The sequence below is a fragment of the Elgaria multicarinata genome, chromosome 10 (genome assembly GCF_023053635.1).
Source record: "Elgaria multicarinata webbii isolate HBS135686 ecotype San Diego chromosome 10, rElgMul1.1.pri, whole genome shotgun sequence".
Lineage (NCBI taxonomy): Eukaryota > Metazoa > Chordata > Lepidosauria > Squamata > Anguidae > Elgaria > Elgaria multicarinata.
In genome coordinates this window covers 70,646,932-70,667,908 of record NC_086180.1, presented here as the reverse complement: position 1 = coordinate 70,667,908, position 20,977 = coordinate 70,646,932, and the positions used below count along the sequence as shown (strand labels likewise).

Below are 20,977 nucleotides of genomic sequence, written 5' to 3'. Positions count from 1 at the left end.
TTCTTGCCACTGGCACTCAACACGCTGCTATTTTTAAAAAGACTTCTCTTTTGAGAAAAGCTTCTGGGCCTCAGATATGCTGGTCTGCAAGCTGTAAGACTAATTAAACACTCAACAGTGGCTTGCCTTACGGCGGCCATTTTCTTTTCCAGAAAACTTTAAACTGCACAATATTTGCTAAGGGCCAATTTCCATGTAACAGCTTCTAGGTGGAGGCCAATGTAAATCTCTCCACGTGGAGACTGCTGTCACATGGCAAGAACAAAATCACTTCAACCACATAATGAGCTGCTTCAAATGAGAATGGCTTACCAAGTAATAAAATAGTCTCCATACTGTGACAGTAATGTGTAAATCAGTTGCTAGAGACGTGAGGCATGTTCACACACCTCCATTACCCCTCGGTTCCTGGGGCAACATGCAGCTTATGACTGAAGGCTAGTTTGCCTCACCCAACATGACGAAACCGACACAAGTTTAATTTTCAGTGGATTTTTTTCCAGTGGGACAAGCTACGTGAATGCCCCCAACAGGCACTGATATCATAACTTGGTTCAACTCATTGTCTGAAAATATTTCAGGATGTGGTAAGTCAGCGTCTTGAATGCGGGCCTATATCTGGACACTTGTTAAGGATATTCATAGAACCAGTCCCACGGAACAAAACCCACTGAAAACGTACACGTCATCTTGGGGGAAATTACAGTGTAAGTGCTTGTTGAACATGGCTTACTTTATATACCTAGAGGGCGATTCTCTCTAGGCAGCTTCATCTTGGCTACACTGTTTTTAAAAATGTATGACTCAGCTCTGGTTCCGTGGTAAATCCCACTGTAAGCTGCCTTCTCCCAAAACAAAGTATTACCTCTTGCTTGTTTAACACCACTTGATGATTTCTATATGTCAATACATGGTGGGAAAATCAGTGGGTAAACACTCTCATTGGGATAAACAGAACACAGTGTGTGAAGTAGTGCTTCACAAATTACTGTTTAGGCGGACTGTTGAGCTGGACTCACGTTACATACCTGGAGGGTAACTATGATTCTCTCTAGCTAGCTTCCCTCTTACATTTGGAAGTGACAAGAAATAATTTTCTTCCTACAAAGTAATAAAAAACAACCAAGGAGGAACTGCAGCCCGTCTTTCATGAAGCATAGGGACAAAGAGAAAAGACTGCTTCAGTTAGGGAACCTAAACAGAGGTTAATCATTGCAGGAGCATGATTTGTACTGGTTGCTAGGGGTGTGCACGGACCCCCCGCTCCGCTTCACTTGCAGATCCGCCATTTTCCGGATCGGGCCGCTCCGCCCCGCCCCCGCTCCGCCCACTTCCGCTCCGCTCCGCCCGGAGCTCCGGATCCGGATCCGGAGCTCCGTTTCCCCCCCCCCATAGGCTTGCATTGAAAGCTAAAAAATTATACAACTTTTTTTCTGTTCAAGTTAGAAACCTCATGTTTGGCACCATGACACCTCATGGGGATATACACACGCACGCCAAGTTTCAAAGCAATCCCATCATCCCCTGATTTTTGGCGAATTTTTGAAAATCGGGCACCCCACACACAACATCCCTGCGAGGTGGGCAGGGGAGGAGGGAGGGAAGGCAGGCAGGCATGCAGCTGGCATTTCTGGGGGCATAAGGAAGTGAGCCAAGGATAAGCCAGTAATGCATATAAAATGGAATAAATCAATCAATAAACAAAGGAGGGGTGGAATTAAAAGCAGCAGTGTTGCTCAATAAACAGCAAGAAGAATTTTTTTAAAAAGGCTATATCTGTCTTTTACCAGCAATAGGGGGACGTGCCCGGGGGAGGGGGAAGTAGCTGCCAGTTCAAGACACTGACAGCCACCAACAGCTCTGAGAAGAAGTAAAACGCTCACTTCGACTCATAACAGGCATTGCTCCACCACTGAAAAGTGACCATTCACTTCAACTCATGATAGGCATTGCTCCACCGTTTTACTCTCTTTGGAAGGCTCTAATGGCCTTCCAGTGCAGGAGAGAGTGGGGGCACGTCCACGATGAGATGCCCTAGGGGAGCTCATCCCCTTGCACCACATCGATTCAGTTGTTCACCAAGGTTAGGGTGGGGAGCAGTGCTGTGTTTCTATCTCTTATTCTTGGCTTAGTATATGATTTCAGGTTGTGTTTGGCATTTGGTGGGGCTACTGTTTTAAAAAACACGGGGAAAAGCCCGTTCAGATGAAGAAAGAGAAGTTTCCCAGAATCCCAAGTTACCTGTTTTGCCTATGCCCTCCTCCAACTTTGGGATCATCATGACCGGGAGCTGACTCTGCCCCTCAGCCCTTTGAAAAAGGTATTTTTCCCGCCGATTTTTTAAAAACTTCTAGCCCGCGACCCGTACGATGCAGAAAGTTGAGAGTGGTCTCAAAATGACCCCCATCCACGACTCTCTGTGCACAAGAATTTTCAGAATGATAGCTTAAACCCCCCCCAGTTATCCCCGATTCTTTCCCTCAATGCAATCCTATGGGCGAAAAGCCGAAAACGCCGTTTGAGCCGCGCGGTTGACCCGATTTTCACAAAAATATAGCCCGCGACCCAGACAACGCAGAGAGGTGAGAGTGGTCTCAAAATGACCCCCATCCACGACTCTCTGTGCACAAGAATTTTCAGAACGATAGCTTAAACCCCCCCCCAGTTATCCCCGATTCTTTCCCTCAATGCAATCCTATGGGCGAAAAGCCGAAAACGCAGTTTGAGCTGCGCGGTTGACCCGATTTTCACAAAAATATAGCCCGCGACCCAGACAACGCAGAGAGGTGAGAGTGGTCTCAAAATGACCCCCATCCACGACTCTCTGTGCACAAGAATTTTCAGAATGATAGCTTCAAAAACAACGTAGTTATGCGTGATTATTTGCCGCAATGCAATCCTATGGCGAAATGTTTTCAAGATGGCGACCGGAGCGCTCCGCCTGAACTCGGAGCTCCGAAAAATGGGCGCTTCTCTTCGCCTTGCTTCTAGGGGGTCCGCGGTCCGCTCCTACTCCGCCTCTGGGTAAGGCGGAGCAGGCCAATCCGCTACTGCTTCTACGCTCCTAATCGGAGCGGAGCACATCCCTACTGGTTGCCTTCTTTTTTTCAGATGCTCACATATCAAGATTCGAATAGTTCATACTCCACCGACAATGCAGTCCAAAGGTCAAAGACGATGCTCAAGATTTTGATCTAGAGCAGGAGCGTATAACCCATCGACTCAGTGGAGGCTGGTGGCTCCTGTTTCCGTGGGGCAGTGAATTCACTCCGAGTTTCAGTCAGAACTCTAAAGGAGCTACCCAAGGTGTGGGACTGGGACCCATTTTGGGGATTGGGTTCAACACCTTGGAGAGCTCCTTTAGAGTTCTGACTGGTTCTGACTGAAATCCAGAGCAGATTCAGTGCCCCATTGAAATATGAGCCACCAGCCTCCACTGTGTGGACTACAGGTTGCAAGTAAACCCCCACCCACCCCCTGCCAGATCCCCAGCCACTGGGGTGGGGCAAGGGACTCCCTTTCCCAGCTCAATTCCCGGCTTCTTTCACTCCAGGAGCTCTTTTTGCTTGCAAAGGGTCTTCCCACTTCCAGGAGGGCACTCTAGGAGTCACAGTCAGAGGGCAGGACCCATAGAACCCACTGTGAGCAGTTGCCAGATTTTCTCTTTGCTCTCTGAGGGTTGCTCTGATTGCAGCTCCTACTGCCAAGAGGCAGAGAGGGGTACACTTTTTGACTGCGGTGGGGTGGGCAGAAGGGGGACCCGGGAGAAAGGGAAAGATTAATTTGTAAAATTAAATAAAATTGAATAATTGGGGGAAATGTTGGAGGTGGAGCAATAGTAATGTGAAATTACATACCTTCTAGGAATTATAACAAATGGTAGAATGTGCACGCAAACATCTATCATTAGTGTTTGTGTGTGTGTGTGTCCATAGCCTTGGGATTCAGAAGGTTGTACACCCTTGATCTAAGGGCACCTGTCAAATCAGAATGGAAGGGAAGGGTGGGTGGGAGCGATGGATACACCTAGGGCTGAGATAGAGTGACAAGACCAGCGAGAGAGCACAAACCATCCCGGAAGAAGTTGCTCTTTGACACACAGGAAGGAAAGATGCCCAACCAGCTCATGGGCTCCTTTCTGCACTGCTTCCCTGCCCCATCCATCTAGTTGTCAGGTGGGAAACAGGCTTTTGTAAGCCTCATCCCCACACCTTTCAGGACAGCCAAGTGAGACCCCTGGAGAAATGCATCCCAACATCTCACCTGCTGTAAAGTGGAATGTGAATCCTCACTCTTGAGGCCCAGCTATCTTCCTTCACCACCATGGCAAGGGAGTCCTTTTCGCAAAACCAGACATGTCTAGGCCCCAAAACAGTTTCATCACCTATCTGCTGGCTACCCTATAAATTTCCACATGTAGGATGGAGGCATTTGAACAAATTTCCAAGACCTTCAATATCAAAATAAGAACCAGCGCTGTGCCTCAGCTTAAAAACCACTCTGATCTTGGAAATCCTGACAGGCAAGCTCAACTTTGATCTCTCAGGTCTCTCTGCTCTACTCGCTTCTCATTCAGAGATAATCTCCCTCCAGATATTCTCTGGAGACTGCCTCAACCTTGGCAGCTAATAATACAGACAGAAAGAAGGACAAAACACACCTGATTTTAAACTCCTTGACCATAAAGAAAATGGGACTTCTAGAACTGTTAATTCCTACATCAGTGCAGTAGTCAGTTATTTTTTTGTTGGTCAGTGAACTGTGTATGTGTATATGCAGTGCTCTTAATCATTTGGTACCTAGGGCCAAAAGAGGAGTTACATGACAAAATCTTGTAAGTATCTCCCCTTCTTTTAATAAACAGAAGCTGGGGGAGGGGGCTTTCTCATAAGAAGAATGATAGAGAGAAGGGGGCTGCACAATTCTGACCCCTCCAACCATATTTCCATTCAAAATCACCTCAGCTGTTGTGGTTTTTTCACCCATTTCTTATCCCCTGCAAAATATTGTTACCCTTCCTCCTCTATGGGGTTTAGCATCTCTGCCTCTGACACTTAAGGATGGGTGAGATTTTCATTTCACTTCATGTTTTGATGAGAATTTACCAAAATTTGTTTTATCCTAAATATAGAGAACTTTGCAAATTTGAGATTAAAAAAAACACCCAACCTAGAACAAACTGAAATTGACAGATTTGTCCATCCAGGTTCATGGTTTTGAGTGTTTCACTTTCAAAGTCTGGGTTGAAATCCCTGTATATTCAGCCATTTTAGTACTTAATTATGGTCACCACCACCTCTTTTTTCTGATAGGTTCCTCATCTTTAACACCTATATAGCAGGCAGGTACATCATGGTCCACTCTGGGAATAGCTGCATCTATTGGATTTGTCTAATGCACTTGGTTGACAGTTTTGTTTGAGTTCGTTTTAGATAAGAACTTACTAAAATTTGCAAAGTTATTCATATTCGGGAAAGAAAGAAGTTGGGATTTTAAAAATTCAAATGCAGAAGGAAGTGAAACTGAACTTTCTGCCCATCCTTGCCACTGTTCCCATCAAACTCAGTCTCCTGCTTCTGCTTTTCATTTTAAAATGTGCTGGAAGACTGTTGCCTGCATCTGCCAGGTGTCATCTAGGTTTGTCCTCTGCTGGCTTATGACTATGCCAGTGTCCCCCTGAAATCATAAACATATTTGTATCCACAGGGAAGCTTTGCTCCAGGGATGACAATGGACTTGGGTTGGGAACTTGGGAAGCATTGTGTTCAAAATAGGAAGTTCATATTCCCTGAACCTGATTTTATCCCAGATGGCCAAAGATACATTTTTCTTCCTGCAGTTTCCATAGCAAGAATATTTTATGTCAAAATAATAGAAATTAGAGGCTAAATCAGGGTCCAGTTGTGCTGGATATTTTTTTTTCCAGCTTATGCACCCCACAAACTATCTCTGGTCCATTCCTTTTCCTCAACATCTCTTGGTGATTATCCATATATCCACTGGCCAATGTTGCTACTCATTCTCTATGCCTCCATGTAAATGTCTGTGACTGTTGCTGTTTTTATTCTCATTCACAAGTCAATTAACAGTAAACCTAACACACACACACACACACACACACACACACACACACACAGCAGTTGCTGCCTGTTCTGTACCAAGCTAGTTTGGACTGGATCAAGACAGATGACCCACCAATGTAATTTTGTCTTTTCCTTATCAGAAAAATCAGCATTATTTAAAACATCATTGCATAATCTTGGCTGGTTAATTTTACAGATTCGAAATGTAGCAGCAAATCTCTGTGTGGACAGTAAGCATGGAGGCACAGGCACTGAGCTCCGGCTGGATATATGCGTGAAGGATGGCTCTGAACGGACGTGGTCACATGAGCAGGTATTTGAACAGTCCCATGATTCTTTCCTTGTCAAGATTCTGAAAAGATTTCTTTGGCTATTCCCTTTACAACTTGTTTTCCCCTTATTCATAAATAGTCTCTGTCTAGGATAAAACATGTACACTCTCTTGCATAGCATCTCAAACACAGGAATTGTGTTTTGTTGTGAATAAATGGGTCAGAGAGCCAAAAAGTTGTGCGAAGCAGCCTCTAACTACCTGTAGGCAGAAATGCTTCCTATATTGCAATCAATATTAATAGATTTAATAAAAGCGCATGTAAGATAACAAGTACTCAGCAGAAGAAAGGCCAAAAGATAGACTATAAGTGAAGAAAGAAACACACACTTTAACCATAGCTAGGGCCGGCTCTACCATTAGGCAGAGTGAGGAAGCCGCCTGAAGCAGGAGATACTAAGGCCACGGTAAAATAAGATGTTTTCAAGGCCTTCTTAAAAGCCTGCAAGGATGGTGCAGGGCGGATCTCTGATGGGAGTTTGTTCAAATGGTGTGGAGCCACTGCAGAGAAGGCTCTCTCCCATGTGGACACCTACCTAATTGCTCTCATGGATGGGAAAATGAGAAGGGCCTCTCTTTCTGATCTTAAAGTCCAAGCAGGCTGATATGGGTGAAGGCGGTCCTTCAAGTAACTAGGTCACAAACCATTTAGAGCTTTAAAGGTCAAAACAAGCACTTTGAATTGGGCTCAGAAACACACCAGTAACCATCTGGCACAGTATAGGCATTATGTGATCAAATCTCCTCACCCCATCAATACCCAGGTGGCCATTTTCTGCACCTGTTGAAGTTTCCAAACTGTCTTCAAAGGCAGCCCCATGTACAGTGCATTACAGTAGTCTAGCCTGGATGTGACTAGTATGTGGATAACTGAGGCAATGTCCATCCGCTCCAGATAGGGACGCAGCTGGCGTACCGGCCTAAGCTGGTAGAATGCATTCCAGGTCACAGCAGCCGTCTGTGCTTCTCCAGTTAGGTCAGTGTCCAGGAGGACTCCCAAACTGCATACTTGGTATTCTGGTTGGAGTACAACCCAGTCTAAGATCAATTGTAAACCTCCATCCAAAGTAGTTGGTTTCCCCCACCCACAGTACCTCCATTTTGTCTGGATTAAGTTTCAGCTTGTTCACCCTCATCCATCTGAAAACAGCCTCCAGACACTGGCTCAAGAGTTCCACAGCCTCCCTGGGATGCACAGATGGAAACGAGAAGTAGAGCTGAGTATCACCTGCATACTGATGACACTTCAGCCCAAATCTCCTGATGACTTCCCCCAGCAGTTTCATGCAGATGTTAAAAAGCATGAGGGACAAAGATAGAACCTTGGGGCACCCCACAGACTAATGGCCATGGGATGGAACAGAAGTCCCATAGCACCACCTTCTAAGACTGCTCCTCCAGAAAGGACTGGAACCACTTTAAGACCATACCTCCCAAGCCCAATCCAGATAAACGATCCAGAAGGGTACCATGGTCAATGGTATTGAAAGCCACTGAGAGGTCCAGGAGAACCAACAGGGTTGCCCTCTCTCCCACCCACCCCCAAATCCATTCCCTGGCATAACTCATCAGTCAGGGCAACCAAGGCTGTTTCTGTCCCATAACCAGGCCTGAAACTTGATTGGAATGGATCTAGGTAATCAGTTTCATCCAAAATGCCAAGAATGGCAAAGTTGACACTCTGGCCTTAGCTAGACCTAAGGTTTATCCGGGGATTGTCCCAGGGTCATCCCTGTTCATGTAAATGACACACAGGATATCCCAGGAGCAGGCAGGGACGACCCCGTGATGATCTTGGGATAAAGGTCTAGCTAAGGCGTGATCTAAATTTGTTTTTGGTTTTTTCAACAAGGGCTTCACCACAGCTTCTTTCAAAGTGGTGGGGGACCGCACCGGACCTCAAGGAGGCATTTACCACCTTGGAGGTCCAAATACCCAGCCCAGTTCTGGCAGATTTCAAAAGCCAAGACAAAGATCTAAAGATCTAGTAGGCCTCAGTCCCTCAAGCAGTTTGTTCACATCCTCAGGTTGCACAAGCTGAAAGGTATCCATAGCAGGACTAGATGGCGCACCAGCCCCGTCCATATCAGACTCTGGCAAAACAAGGGCACAAACACCAGCAATAAAGTTCTTCTTTACACAGCACATATTTAAACTGTGGAATTTGCTACGACAGGACTTGGTGATAACCACCAATTTGGATGGCTTTAAACAGGGATTAGACCTATTCCTGGAGGAGAAGGCTATCAATGGCTACTAGCCCTGATGGCTATATGCTACCTTCAGTATCAGAAGTAATATGCCTATGTACACCAGTTGCTGGGGAACATGGGTGGGAGGGTGCTGTTGTGTTCATATCATGCTTGTGGGTTTCCCATGGGCAGCTGGTTGGCCACTGTGTGAACAGAACGCTGGCCTAGATGAACCCTTTGCCTGATGCAGCATGGATCTTATCTTCTTATGTCCTTTGCCTCAGACAGCAAAGTGTCCTGGGCCAGCCCTGACCATAGACAACGTTGGCAAGCATCGGACGTCTAACTTCTTTTTTCCTGGCTGGAATGTTGGGCAGCATATCTAGGGAGTGGCAGCTTGGGAAAGGCTGATTTAAAGCAACAATCGTGTAACGTATTTTATATTTGGAGCAACTAAAATGTCTCACACTAACGAGCAAACTTTCAAATTCTCCAGAAATCTTCTTCATCCTAGATGTTCAGTAAAGGAAAAAAGGAGAGAAGCAGGGAGAGAAAATGATGTTTCAGGACATGATGGGCAAGCGTCAAAATCTGCCCTGAATCATATTTTGATGCACACACACACACACACACACACACACACACACACACACACACACACTTTTGGTTTTGTTTTACTGAACATTTAGCCTGAAAGTATTCAAAAGATTGCTCACTACTTTTTGACATTTTAGTTGGTCCTCGTAAAAGGTATTCCCTTATTGTTGCTTTGGGATTTTTTTTCCTAATGGACCCTCATTTTTTATTTTTAATCTGTAGTTTGTGAAATCATCAGCAGAGGGCAGTGTTACACAAGCAGAGCCCGGTGCTGGACCAACAACACAAGATAGAAAATGTGATGATTTGAATTTATTTTTAACTGTGGGAAATTTTCAAACTCTAAAGCCACTCAAGATGAAGAGCTTATCCAAGATTAAAGTACACTGGGGGGTGGGGGGGGGAGGAGGATAGAATAATCATGTTACAGTTCACGTGAATATAAAATGAATAATCCAGTTAAAATATTATACTCTGTTTTTATTTTTCAACAAATAAACTCAACCCTCTCTGTAGCTCTATGCAGAACTATGTAGTGCCAGAAGCCAATAAGAGGAAACTATGGTGATCCATGTTCCTTATTGAAAATAATGCATCATGAATTCTGAAATATAAATTTAGCAAATATTTATCATTGCTAGAAAGGTTGAAGATATAGATAGATTAAAGACAGAGTTGCCAGGACGTTTTCGGGCTGTACCTACTGTTCACTCATTTCGATTTTCAGGGCAAAAGTAGCGCTTTTGGAAGGGAAACAATATTTCGGGGCGGGGGGGCTGTTTGGGAAAATATACTGACCTTTTTTGAGCCTGTTCCCTGCCATTATTTCCTCTCTCAGTCAATCAGGGAACTCATATTGAATGGGATGATGTCACAATGCCAGCCAGAGTCAGTTATGTGACATCACTGAGGGCAAACTAGGCCAACTGAGGCTGAGGGCAATGTATCCTGCATCATAACATGGGCAACCTGAGCAATCAAGGCTCATGGAACTGGGATAATGTTACAAGGATACATAGGCCATAGCTAGACCTAAGGTTCATCCAGGGGTCAAACCTGTTCATCTAGGTGACACACAGGGGATCCAGTGCTCAGGCAGGGGCGAACCCTGGATGATCCCAGGATAAACCTGAGGTCTAGCTGTGGCCATAGACAATCAGATTTGGATCCCTGCTGGCATGACTTAGGGCAAGCAAGGCAGCCTTCAGGAAGCATTGCTTTCACACTTAATGGACAAATATGGCTCCACTCCAAAAATCACCCAAAGGGGAACTGCTTTTTGATGCTGCTGAATTATTATTTTTCAAAAGTTCCCCTCACTCACCACACGTTGAGCTCAACCCTAGCGTAGGAATGGAGCGATTATTTCCAGTCTCCGCTAGTTTTGCTTGTGTGTCAGTCATAAGCCCGTTTTCTGCAAATTAGTCCTTTTTAAGCATAGAAAAATTCACATTTCAATTGCATGTCCAGGATTGTTAGGAAATCCAAATTAGGTCACTTCACTTAAAAATGCTGACCAAACTAAATCCTCCGGTATCCTGCCCTAATGTGCTTTAAGCTTTAAGCTTATCTATTGCGCCCTTGATGTGCAGTCTTTGAGCTTTATCACACCAGCGTTATACTGTGCAATCACTGCGAATTGCATGCAAAGGACTCAGAAGTTTTCCACTTTATAATCTGCTTTGATTGTGAAGTACTCCCATGCATCCTGCCTTAATTGTGCAACAAAGCAAAAAGATTCGCCGTATTTAGCCCCTACTTTTTGAGCGTATCTTCCGAGCTGCCGCTGGGGCACAGGAGCAGGATTTTAAAGAAATGCTTACATCTGCATAAGCTTTAAAGATAAAGACACCAAAATTGGCACAGTAATAGATATTAGGGAGAGCTTTAATCATACCAAATTTGAATTGAATTGGGTCATCCATTGATTTTTTTATGATTTTTTACATTTCCCCCTTAAACTCACTTCCTGGTATGCAAAGGATCGCTGTCCTTTGTGGTTGTTGTCAGTGGCAAAAACAACAACAACCATAAAAGCTTAGTGCTATGGGGATAATCCAAGGGAAGCAGGTACGTGGGATGAAGCTCTTTGCCTCCCTGACCTCACACCCTGCATTTTTCGTTAAGTCAGGTTTAAGGGAGGAAGGAAGGGGCTGGAAGAGGCTCAGGATAACTCATATCCTGTCTTCTCCTGTCTCCTCCCCTCTCTGCCCACTGGAATCCCCCCCACTCCAAGGTAGATTTTCCAATCATTTCTAATAGAAGAATCAGGGCAAAACATGGGTAATGCTCAAAATGTCCATCAAAATCCACTTAGTTGAATTCTGAAGTGTATTCTTAGGTAGATTCAACATCTCAAGCTCAGGCCAAATATTAAAATATTGTGTTAGCCCTGAAAAATCAGTATTTGATATAAGAAATGAGTGCTCAAAAATTTGCCTTGAAAGTGTTGGTCAGATATTAGTGTTAGCTCTTTATCCTCATGTGCAGAAGTGCGATTGACTTCCAAGTATCATAGAATCTCCACAGTTTATGCAAATCCTTCAGGAACACTGTACATTAAAATGTTATATGCAAATTCCTTGATCTAATATATTTCTCAAGGCTATGTGGACTTGATTGTTTACTAGTAAATGAGCCCAGCTTTGCAAGGTTGGAATAGGCCTTAATTTGATAGATCAACGCCTTCAAGCAAACCTATGCAGGTATCAGAGTTGGTCACATTGTACCCACTCCAACTGAGTGAATCTGAGTGAATCCACTCCCACTGGCACCCCTAGACATGGCCCCTGCTGTGGTGGACCTCTGTAGCCATCTGAGGATGGTTCTCTCTAATACATTCCCCTGAAGGGGGGCTTCCCCAAAGCATGGGTGAAGGAGTAGCAGTATAATGCAGTTCCTAAGGACAGTCCTTCCTGTTCTTGTATTGACTGCAAAGTTATGTGCTCGATAGACCAGCTAATGACTGAAGATGGTGCTGCATGCTCAGGGATCTCTTTAGTATGCATGCCAAGTTTCAAGTGCCTGGGTTTCATGGTCTTGGAGCTATGGTGCTGACAGGTAGACATGCAGTCCATCTAGGAGCTTGGCCAGTGCTTGGCAGGGAAATGGAATTGGTCAAACTATGTATGTGATAACTGGTTGTAGGAAGTTCTCCAGTGTTTGGCTTCTAGAAGTCTTTCTTCAGTCAGAAATGAGGCACAGTATATATGTCAAATTCTAGCACCTGTTGACTGCATGTACATGTTTCCTGCTGAGTGCCTCAAGCAGCTATAAACACTAGGAAGACAAGGATAGCCAGGGTACCATGTTGTGCATGTACTTATGGCAACTTGATAATTTCTGAATTACCTGTAGTTAGAGTGATATTATTAGCCCCAAGGCCTTTCTTATATGGAGTCACCTGCAAGGAGGTATTGAGAAGAGCCCCACTAAATAATATTGATAGCTTCCAGGATATACTTTTAGAAGATGGTGTAGCAGGAGTGCAAAACCTCAGGTCAAGGTGCCAAATGTGATTTGCCTAGAGTCCTATTCTGGCTGTCTGGGATGCAGTATTCCCTCCACTTTAAAGGGTTAAAATGGCTCTCCTAAGGCTTAGTTACTGGCAATTAGGGTGACCATATCAAAATGAGGACAGGGCTCCTGTATCTTGAACAGTTGCATAGAAAAGGGAATTTCAGCAGGTGTCCTTTGTGTGCATGCAGCACCTAGTGAAATTCCCTCTTCATCACAACAGTTAAAGCTGCAGGAGCCCTGCCCTGTTTTGTATCTGGTCACTCTAGCTACAGCTTTAACTGTTGTGATGAAGAGGGGCTTTCACCAGGTGCTGCACGCATACAAATGACACCTGCTGGAATTCCCTCTTCATCATCATCATCATCATCATCATCATCATCATCATCATCATCATCATCACAACAACAATAACAATAACAACAACTGTTAAAGATACAGGAGCCCTGTCTTCCTTTCCATATGGTCACCCTACTGGTAATAAGATCTTAAGCTTAAACATGCAGGTATTTTTGTTTATTTGTTTTTGACCATGGCCCTTTTCCTTTAAACCCCAACCACTGGCACGTGGCCCCACCCCAACCCCAGCCAAAAGCTTCTCTGAAATGCAATTCAGTTTTCAGGCTGAAAGAGCTTCTGTAACTGGGATCCTCAGTCCAAGCAAGGTTTGGACCTTGTCCTAAAGCAGCCCTGCTTTTAAGTACATTAAATTAGTCATTGGAATCAACTCTGCACCCCCCCACCCCCCAAAAAACACCCTATTAACCTCCAGTCGGGGGGGGGGACCCTGATCATAACTGGTTCAGCCCGTCAGGCAAGGTTGCATCTTGGGTGCCAATGCATTCTGGGTATTCCTTTCCATCTACATCCTAATGACATCAACAAAAGCCCTTTGATGGGATCCTCCATGTTCTCACCCTGCACTGCCAGTGCGACATCCTTAAGCCATCTCACTATCTCCATAGCAAAGCTGTCAGCTCTTTGTAACTTTATTTTACCTTCAATGCTAAAGAAATTGTGCAAGAGCTGAAGGAGCAGGAAAAATCTTGCTGCTGTCTCCAGGCTTCTGTGTTGCTGTGCTGCCTGCTGCAGACATGATAAACAACCTCAGCGGGTTCTGCTGAGCCGAATATATATATATATATATATATATATATATATATATATATATATATATATGAGAAAATAGCCGCAGCATTCACAAAGTGAGGATCGGGTGGTGAAAGATAAAAGTAAGCCTGGCTTTCACAGCATGATGGAACAGCAGAAAAAGACATGTTATTCAGGCAACCGCTGTACATATAGAGCAGTACTTTGCCAGAGGGGAGGATGGGAATGATGGCTCTGTCCTTACTATTAGTGAGATATGTAATCCCTAGGTATAGATATGTGTATATGCAGATGTATGTGTGTGTGCCTATATATACTAGAGATGGGGAAGGAGAGAGGGGGGAGGCAGGTTTCTGTGGCTCTACCATGGACATCGTTAGCTTCTGTTAATCGCGCTCTTAATGGGAATGGAAGCGTTTGCTGCAGGTGGGGAAGGAATTGCATTTTCTGAGTGCTAGGGCCAAGGAAATGTGATGTCCCACCAATGGAAGCACAATCTTCCAGCCGTGCAACAAATGAGCAATGCCCATGCATTTACTGTGCCAGTGGTACCATCAGGGCAGGACTTTGGGGGAGATGTCTGGGGGCCCCACTCAGTAGGATGAGCAGGAGGGCCCCCAATGCAACAGGGCTGGCTTAACACATTTCAAAGTAAGTGATGTGATACACATTAGTTTCTAAAAACAAGGGGGGAGTGTGGAGGATTAAACCATTCTGTCCAGAGTCTAACATTATCTAAGTGCACCAATGTTCTGTGCTATAAATTTATTGTCTGGGAAGGCTCATAGAATTATAACAGAGGTCAACGACTGTGGATACAGCTAATTACCCTTTCACTACATCTAATTCTAAACATAGCTCGAACCCCCAAAAATAAAACCCCACACTTTTGTGAGGTTTTGCAGCATTACTTTAATTACTTTCTTGGTCATTTTAAGGATTTCTATGCTGCATTTCAGAATGAAAATGTTCTCTGGAAGGGGCTTACAAAATAACAAACGCAAGAATAAAACATCCCACGTGAAAAGCACAGTAACAGGGCAATCCTGTTGCTAAGTAGGAGCACTCGGGGGTCAGAGCAGTCTGACATTTCCAGAGAAAGCCGTGCTGTGCGCTTGCTGTCAGGGCAGAAGGAGGGAGGTTTGGCATTTGCCAGACGTTTCCATCTGTGAATTTTTTTAAAAAAAAACATTTGAAACATTTAAACCAACTCCTGGTCAGAAACCTGGGAGTGGTTTGGATGCAGCGTATCCAGACCCTCATATTTTCCCATTCCACACACCTTTTACCTGCTGCAGATCTTTCCGCAAGAGCAGGGGTCCAAGATTCGATCTCTCCCTCCAAAGTTCAACTCTGGCCTCATCTACACCTAGAGGCCTTTCGAGGGGGTGGGGAGGGATGATTGGGAAGTACTGTAGTTCTGGGATCATCCCTCAGGGGACAGCGGGTTTTCCCAGAAGTGAGGCAAAAAAAATGGAGGGGAGTTAGAAGTGGAGATGACTATGGAGCAGTGATCCTGTGCGAAGGTACGATTTCTTTTTTAAAAAACAACACCTTGGCGCTGGAAGATGCAGAGAGCCATCCAGGAGGTGGTGAAAATGCGCTCTCTCTCACCCCCGATACCCATGGGGTCCCCACCCCGCACAGCTGCTTGCCTGTTCGCTGAGCCCTGCTATTCATGGGGAACAGCGATGACTTCGGGAGGGGGAGCCACACCACCCACGGACCTCAGGATTGCCCAGAGTGATAGGGGGAAATTGTGATAACTGCAGTGCCTGATATCGGGGGAGAATGGAGTGGTTGTCCCCAATTCAGCCCGGGATCAGCTCTGCGTCAGGTGGCCCCATAGGACGATCTCGATAGTCTCCCAGGATAAACAGCGGATTAGGCCTCTGTCTCTCATCTTGATGGGTGAGATCCAATCTACCCTATGGCTCCTAGGATGTCATCCCAAGGACTATAGGATTGCAGCCTGAAATTCCATAAAATAATAAGCAAAAAACCCAGCATGATACGACAAAACAATAATATGTTCACCTACAGTAAACAGATCACAAAAAATATCAAGATTTAAAAAACCAAAAGTAGACTGAACACTTTCTTTCTTTCTTTCTTTCTTTCTTTCTTTCTTTCTTTCTTTCTTTCTTTCTATCTTTCTTTCTTTCTTTCTTTCTTTCTTTTTTACTTCAGGGCCCATCTAAAATAAAATAAAAGGGGGACCAAATCTCCCTCTCTAGGGAGGGAGGTCTGTAGATGAGAATTAAAAGAAATTATCCATAACAGGAATTAAGATTCAGCACCAATAGACCTCTGTCATCCATTTTTTTCTTGTACATTCTGTGATGCACCCCAGTAAAATGCCTAACAAAGTGGGATGAAGTTCCTTTCCCATAAACCTCTATGATCACTCAAACTACCACAGGAATGGCTCTAACAAGCTGTAATGGAGTCAGCAGCTCCAGAAGAGGGTACACTAAGTGAGTTTTATAGCTGTGGTTCAGAGAGGAAAGTGACAAAAGAGAGAAATTAAACTGACAATTCATCGCCTTGAGAGATCCCAGCACAATTTAGAGGAGGAGGCTGAATGAAACTCAACAATGTGCAGCACCTACCGAATAAAAGAAACTGGAGGTTATACACGGAAGCTTCTCTCTCGAGGGGAAGCAGAAGACAGTGGGGATGTGTGGGGGGGAGCAATTTCTAGACTACTTAATTAGCGCTTAACACGTTATTCCCTTCCATGCACCCGTTCTGCACACCAGCAGGAATGGCTGAATTAAAGAGTGAAGTGGAAATAATGCATGTTAGTGTTTTTAAGAATTAATCCTAAACAAAGGTCAGTTCACAATGTGAGTTCATAATTCCTGTGAAAGCAACCTCCGGAGATCAGACATCAGACAGACCTTTATTTATTTATTTTACAAAGTTTAGTTATTGTAGCCAGAATAATAATAATAATAATAATAATAATAATAATAATAATAATAATAATAATAATAATAATTTGTAGTAGCGCCAGTAGTAGTAGAAGTCGCTACTAATACTTCTACTGAATAAGCAGAAGTTGAATTATGCTGTGAGTCATCAAGGGATGAGCCTTCCAGTCTGAGGAATGCAGATTGCAAACATCACATTGGCAATGAACAGCACCTGCCCATGGGGCGGCCGCCTCAGGCAAGTGATGTTAGGAGGCAGGGACTGTAAGCAAGCGGTTGGAGGACAGAACCAGTTACCTAGGGAGGTTCTGGGCTCTCCCACACTGGAGGCATTCAAGAGGCAGCTGGACAACCATCTGTCAGGTATGCTTTAGGGTGGATTCCTGCACTGAGCAGGGGGTTGGACTCAATGGCCTTATAGGCCCCTACTGTTCTATGATTCTATGAGAACTTGTGTGTGCCCCACAGTCTATCCTGCATCCCTAAGATGGCCCTTTTGTCTTTAGGAACAATGGAGGACATTGTCCAGATAGTGCTGGTGCTGAACTTTCTGTGTCAAGTGCCAGAGTGAAGTATTTTCCCAATTAAAGCACTGTATTTTAAACCATGAACAAGCCTTTTCTCCTTGTACTCCCTCCTTGCCTTCCTTCCACCCCTTGTGCACCAGTTCCAAGGAAGTTGTCTCGGTTTGTTAAAAGCTTATTGTCTTTAACATCCAAGCCAGCAAATGAGAATGTAAGTACTGCTTACAAATCCAGATATATCCTGGGAGGAAGTAAAGGGAGGGGCAAGGAGAAAGCACATGGGCACAAAGTTACTTCTTGGTCCAATCAAACTGTGGTTTATCAGACCAGGATTGTGACATCCAAACCGGGCCAATGCCTGGTACTACATGTTATAGCCATAGCACCAAGAAATCTTCATGCAAAAGCTGTTTGCAGTGGTCTTAGTGGAATGAACAATGATGTTGTTCCCCGCCTCGATACAGAGGGAGAGGTGGGAAAGAAATGATGATGATGATGATGATGATGATGATGATGATGATGATGATGAACAGTGGTCTTTAACTGGTGGGTTTTGACCCAAAAGCTGTTGCTGCCATGTGGGGCAATTGTGAAATTGTGAAAGTGAGTCCCATGTTGCAGGTTGGGAGGCTGAGGTAGGTCTTGGGTCTGGACCAGTTGAAGACCACTAGTGGTCAGATATCAAGGGATGTACATGTCTATATGAATGGGCCCTATATGATACAGATTAAGGTGAACCTCTCACAATGTTTGTAGCAACAGGAAAATGCAGCTTTAGCGAGCCTCACTCCTAGCAGCTAAAGCTCATGGAAGTCAAACTTGTACATGTTAAAAGTATACAGACAGTGTTATGATTATAGCATGCATCCCCATCTGTACTAGTCATTCATGGACATCGTTTATACAGTTTATTGACACAGAATGCTCTGCCAAGGTCACACATTTCAGAGAATAAGTCTAGAGTGAAAGTTTAAGAAACATGTCTTGTGCTAAACAAAGAAAATCTTAGCTTGACAAATGTGAACTATTGCTGACATGTCTGTCAAAGAAATTGTGTGTGTGTGTAGTTATGTGCCCGTGTATGTGCAAACAGAGGCCCACATATACATAATCTTAGCTTCCATCTCTTAGGATGCAGACCTATGCATGTTCAGACAGAAATAAGTCCTACAATTCCTAGCATGAAAGTTGTAGGACTTATTTCTGTCTAAACATACATAGGTTTGCACCCTTACTCATGCTGTAAAGGTCAATGAAGATCAAGAGGAGGCTGGTTCTCTCAGCTGGGAACCACCCTGCTTAAATATACAGAATTCATCATAATGGGCACTATGATTCTCTGGGTTTGTTTGAGGAGGACACATTCTCTATAACACATTTAGATGCCCGCCTTCTTGAGCATACAAAGGCCTAGTTCTTGCTGAGGTGGCAAATCTCTGTCTCAGCTGTCCTACTTCAGACTTCAAGTGCAATCACATGTATTAGAATGTTTCTCTATTAAAATAGAATTTCCCTGATGTCTGGCAGATATTGTAGAATATCGTTTGTACGGAGGGCTATTCAATCACATGAGCTCCACCCACTCACCCACCCCCAGTCTGAAGTAGTATAGCTCAGCTCAGCAGATGTATTATCTTACTGAGAACTGGGCCTCGGGTTGAGCTGGTGACTGCTTGTCTTGCAGCTCCTTCATTGCTGTTACAGCTTTCACCCTGCCTATTATCTTGACATCATTTTGATCAGTTCTGTAAAATGGTGGTTATTACTAATATTCCACTCAGTGGAATAAGCACTTTCTTGGTATCCTTTGTGCACCTTTTTATATTCAGGGTTTCTTTTCCTTTTAATTGTTCTGATCCTTTGCCAGAATCCAACCATGATTCCTTAGGGGTGCTCTGGGATGTTATTAATTATTACACTGGTTGAATGGTCGGTTGGAGTCTACTAAAATGTTACGCACAAGTGAAGCCAGATGGGATGATTTCCTATTATTGCATGTCTTGTTGAAAGGCCAGATTATATCACTGTTTTGCTTGAATGTTTTTCTTAGCTCTTCACTTTTGGTTGGAGAGAAGACATCCGTCCAGGAGAACCTCTTCACACCAGAAAATTCTGCTTTGATGCTGTTTCGCACAGTAGCCCTGTCACACTTTATGACTGTCATGGCATGAAGGGGAACCAGCACTGGAGTTATAGGAAGGTTGGTGTTGGCTTGGGTTGTTTCAGAAGCTATTGAACTATTCTGACTTTTCGGTGACTCGCAGAAGAGACTATTGTGTTAGTTCCATCAAAAGCATTCATGTTATACACCATCTTGTCTCTATTTAAAATGTGTCTGTTGAACCTCAGGCCTGCAGTTCCCAATCTGGCCCATTGGGGTCTCCCAGAAGGCCATTAGGCCTTCCTCTTTCCCCCACTCACTGGTTGTTTCATGGTTTCTTGGCTTTTGTCCATTCTGAAAGGTTGAAATGCTTCTCCTGAGGTTTAATTACTGGCAGCAAGAGCTTTAAGCTAAAATATGCTGGTATTTGCTGTGTTTTGTCCCCACCCCTTTGCCTTCAGCCCTGCCCACCACTGGAATGCCCCCCCCCCAGAGCTTCTCCAAAATGGAATCCAGCCGTTGGGCTTAAAGAGATTCAACATCCCTGTTTTAAAACAACAACAGTCTTGGGCTACATTAGCAGAAGTATAGTGTCCGGATAACGGAAAGTAATAGTTCTACTCTATTCTGCATTAATCAGGTTACATTTGGAATACTCTGTCCAATTCTGGGCACCCCATTTTAAGAAGGATGTTGAGAAGTTGGAGTGTGTCCAAAGAGGAGTGACCAAGATGGTGTTGGGTCTGGAAACCAAATACTGTGAGGAATGTTTGAAAGAGCCTAGTATATTTAGCCAGGAGAAGAGAAGATGAAGGGGAGACATGATAGTGATCTTCAAATATCTGAGAGGCTATCATACAGAAGGTGGAGCAGTCTTGAACTCTGTTGCTCCTAATGAAAGAATGAATGGTTGGAAATTGTAGCGTAGCAGTTATCAGCTAAACATTCGGATAAATTTCCTAATGGTGAGAGCTGTTCAGCAGTGGAACTGATGGCCTCAGGAGGGTGGTGGGTTCTCTGCGCTGGAGGTCTTTAAGCAGAGGCTGGGTGGCCATCTCACAGGGATGCTGTAACCACACCCTGCAGTGCAGAGCCTGCATTGTGCAGTGGGTTGAACTAGATGATCTCCAAGGTGCCTTCCAACTCTTATGATCCAATGGGGCACTTACACCCCCTTCAATTCTCCAGAATCCTTCTAATTCCCATCCACAAGCAGTGCCCTCCGCTTGCGGAACGGAGATTTAGCACTTCTGGTGGCAACTGGAAATGAGCAAAAATGCTCATTTTTGAAACAGGACAGGTTGGCAGAGCTGGCATAAGGGAGCTCTGCCCACCTGTCCTGATCCAGAAGCGAGCATTTCCACTCCTATCAGGGCTTCCTTTGGAAAGTGTTAACTCTCTGTTGCACAGCGGTGGGCCCTGCTTGCACAACGGGATTGGCGGGACCCACCCCTTGCGCAAGAGAGTCGGAGGAGATATAAATGCCCCATTGGATACTGCCCTAAGATTCTAATGCTGAAATGTTCTTTAAATGCTATATATTGACTTCTTATAAGACTGCTGTTATTTAGGTCGAAGTTGGCTTTC

General features: G+C 44.4%; 1 protein-coding gene across 1 annotated transcript in view; it reads left to right on the top strand.

The window, feature by feature from the left end:
- Positions 1-20,977, top strand: part of GALNTL6 (polypeptide N-acetylgalactosaminyltransferase like 6) — a 642,113-nt gene that overhangs the window by 607,898 nt on the left and 13,238 nt on the right. The window contains exons 11-12 of the mRNA XM_063135437.1: positions 6,280-6,396; positions 19,340-19,489. Coding sequence (XP_062991507.1) covers positions 6,280-6,396; positions 19,340-19,489 — 267 coding nt within the window. The remainder of the gene's footprint in view (positions 1-6,279; positions 6,397-19,339; positions 19,490-20,977) is intronic.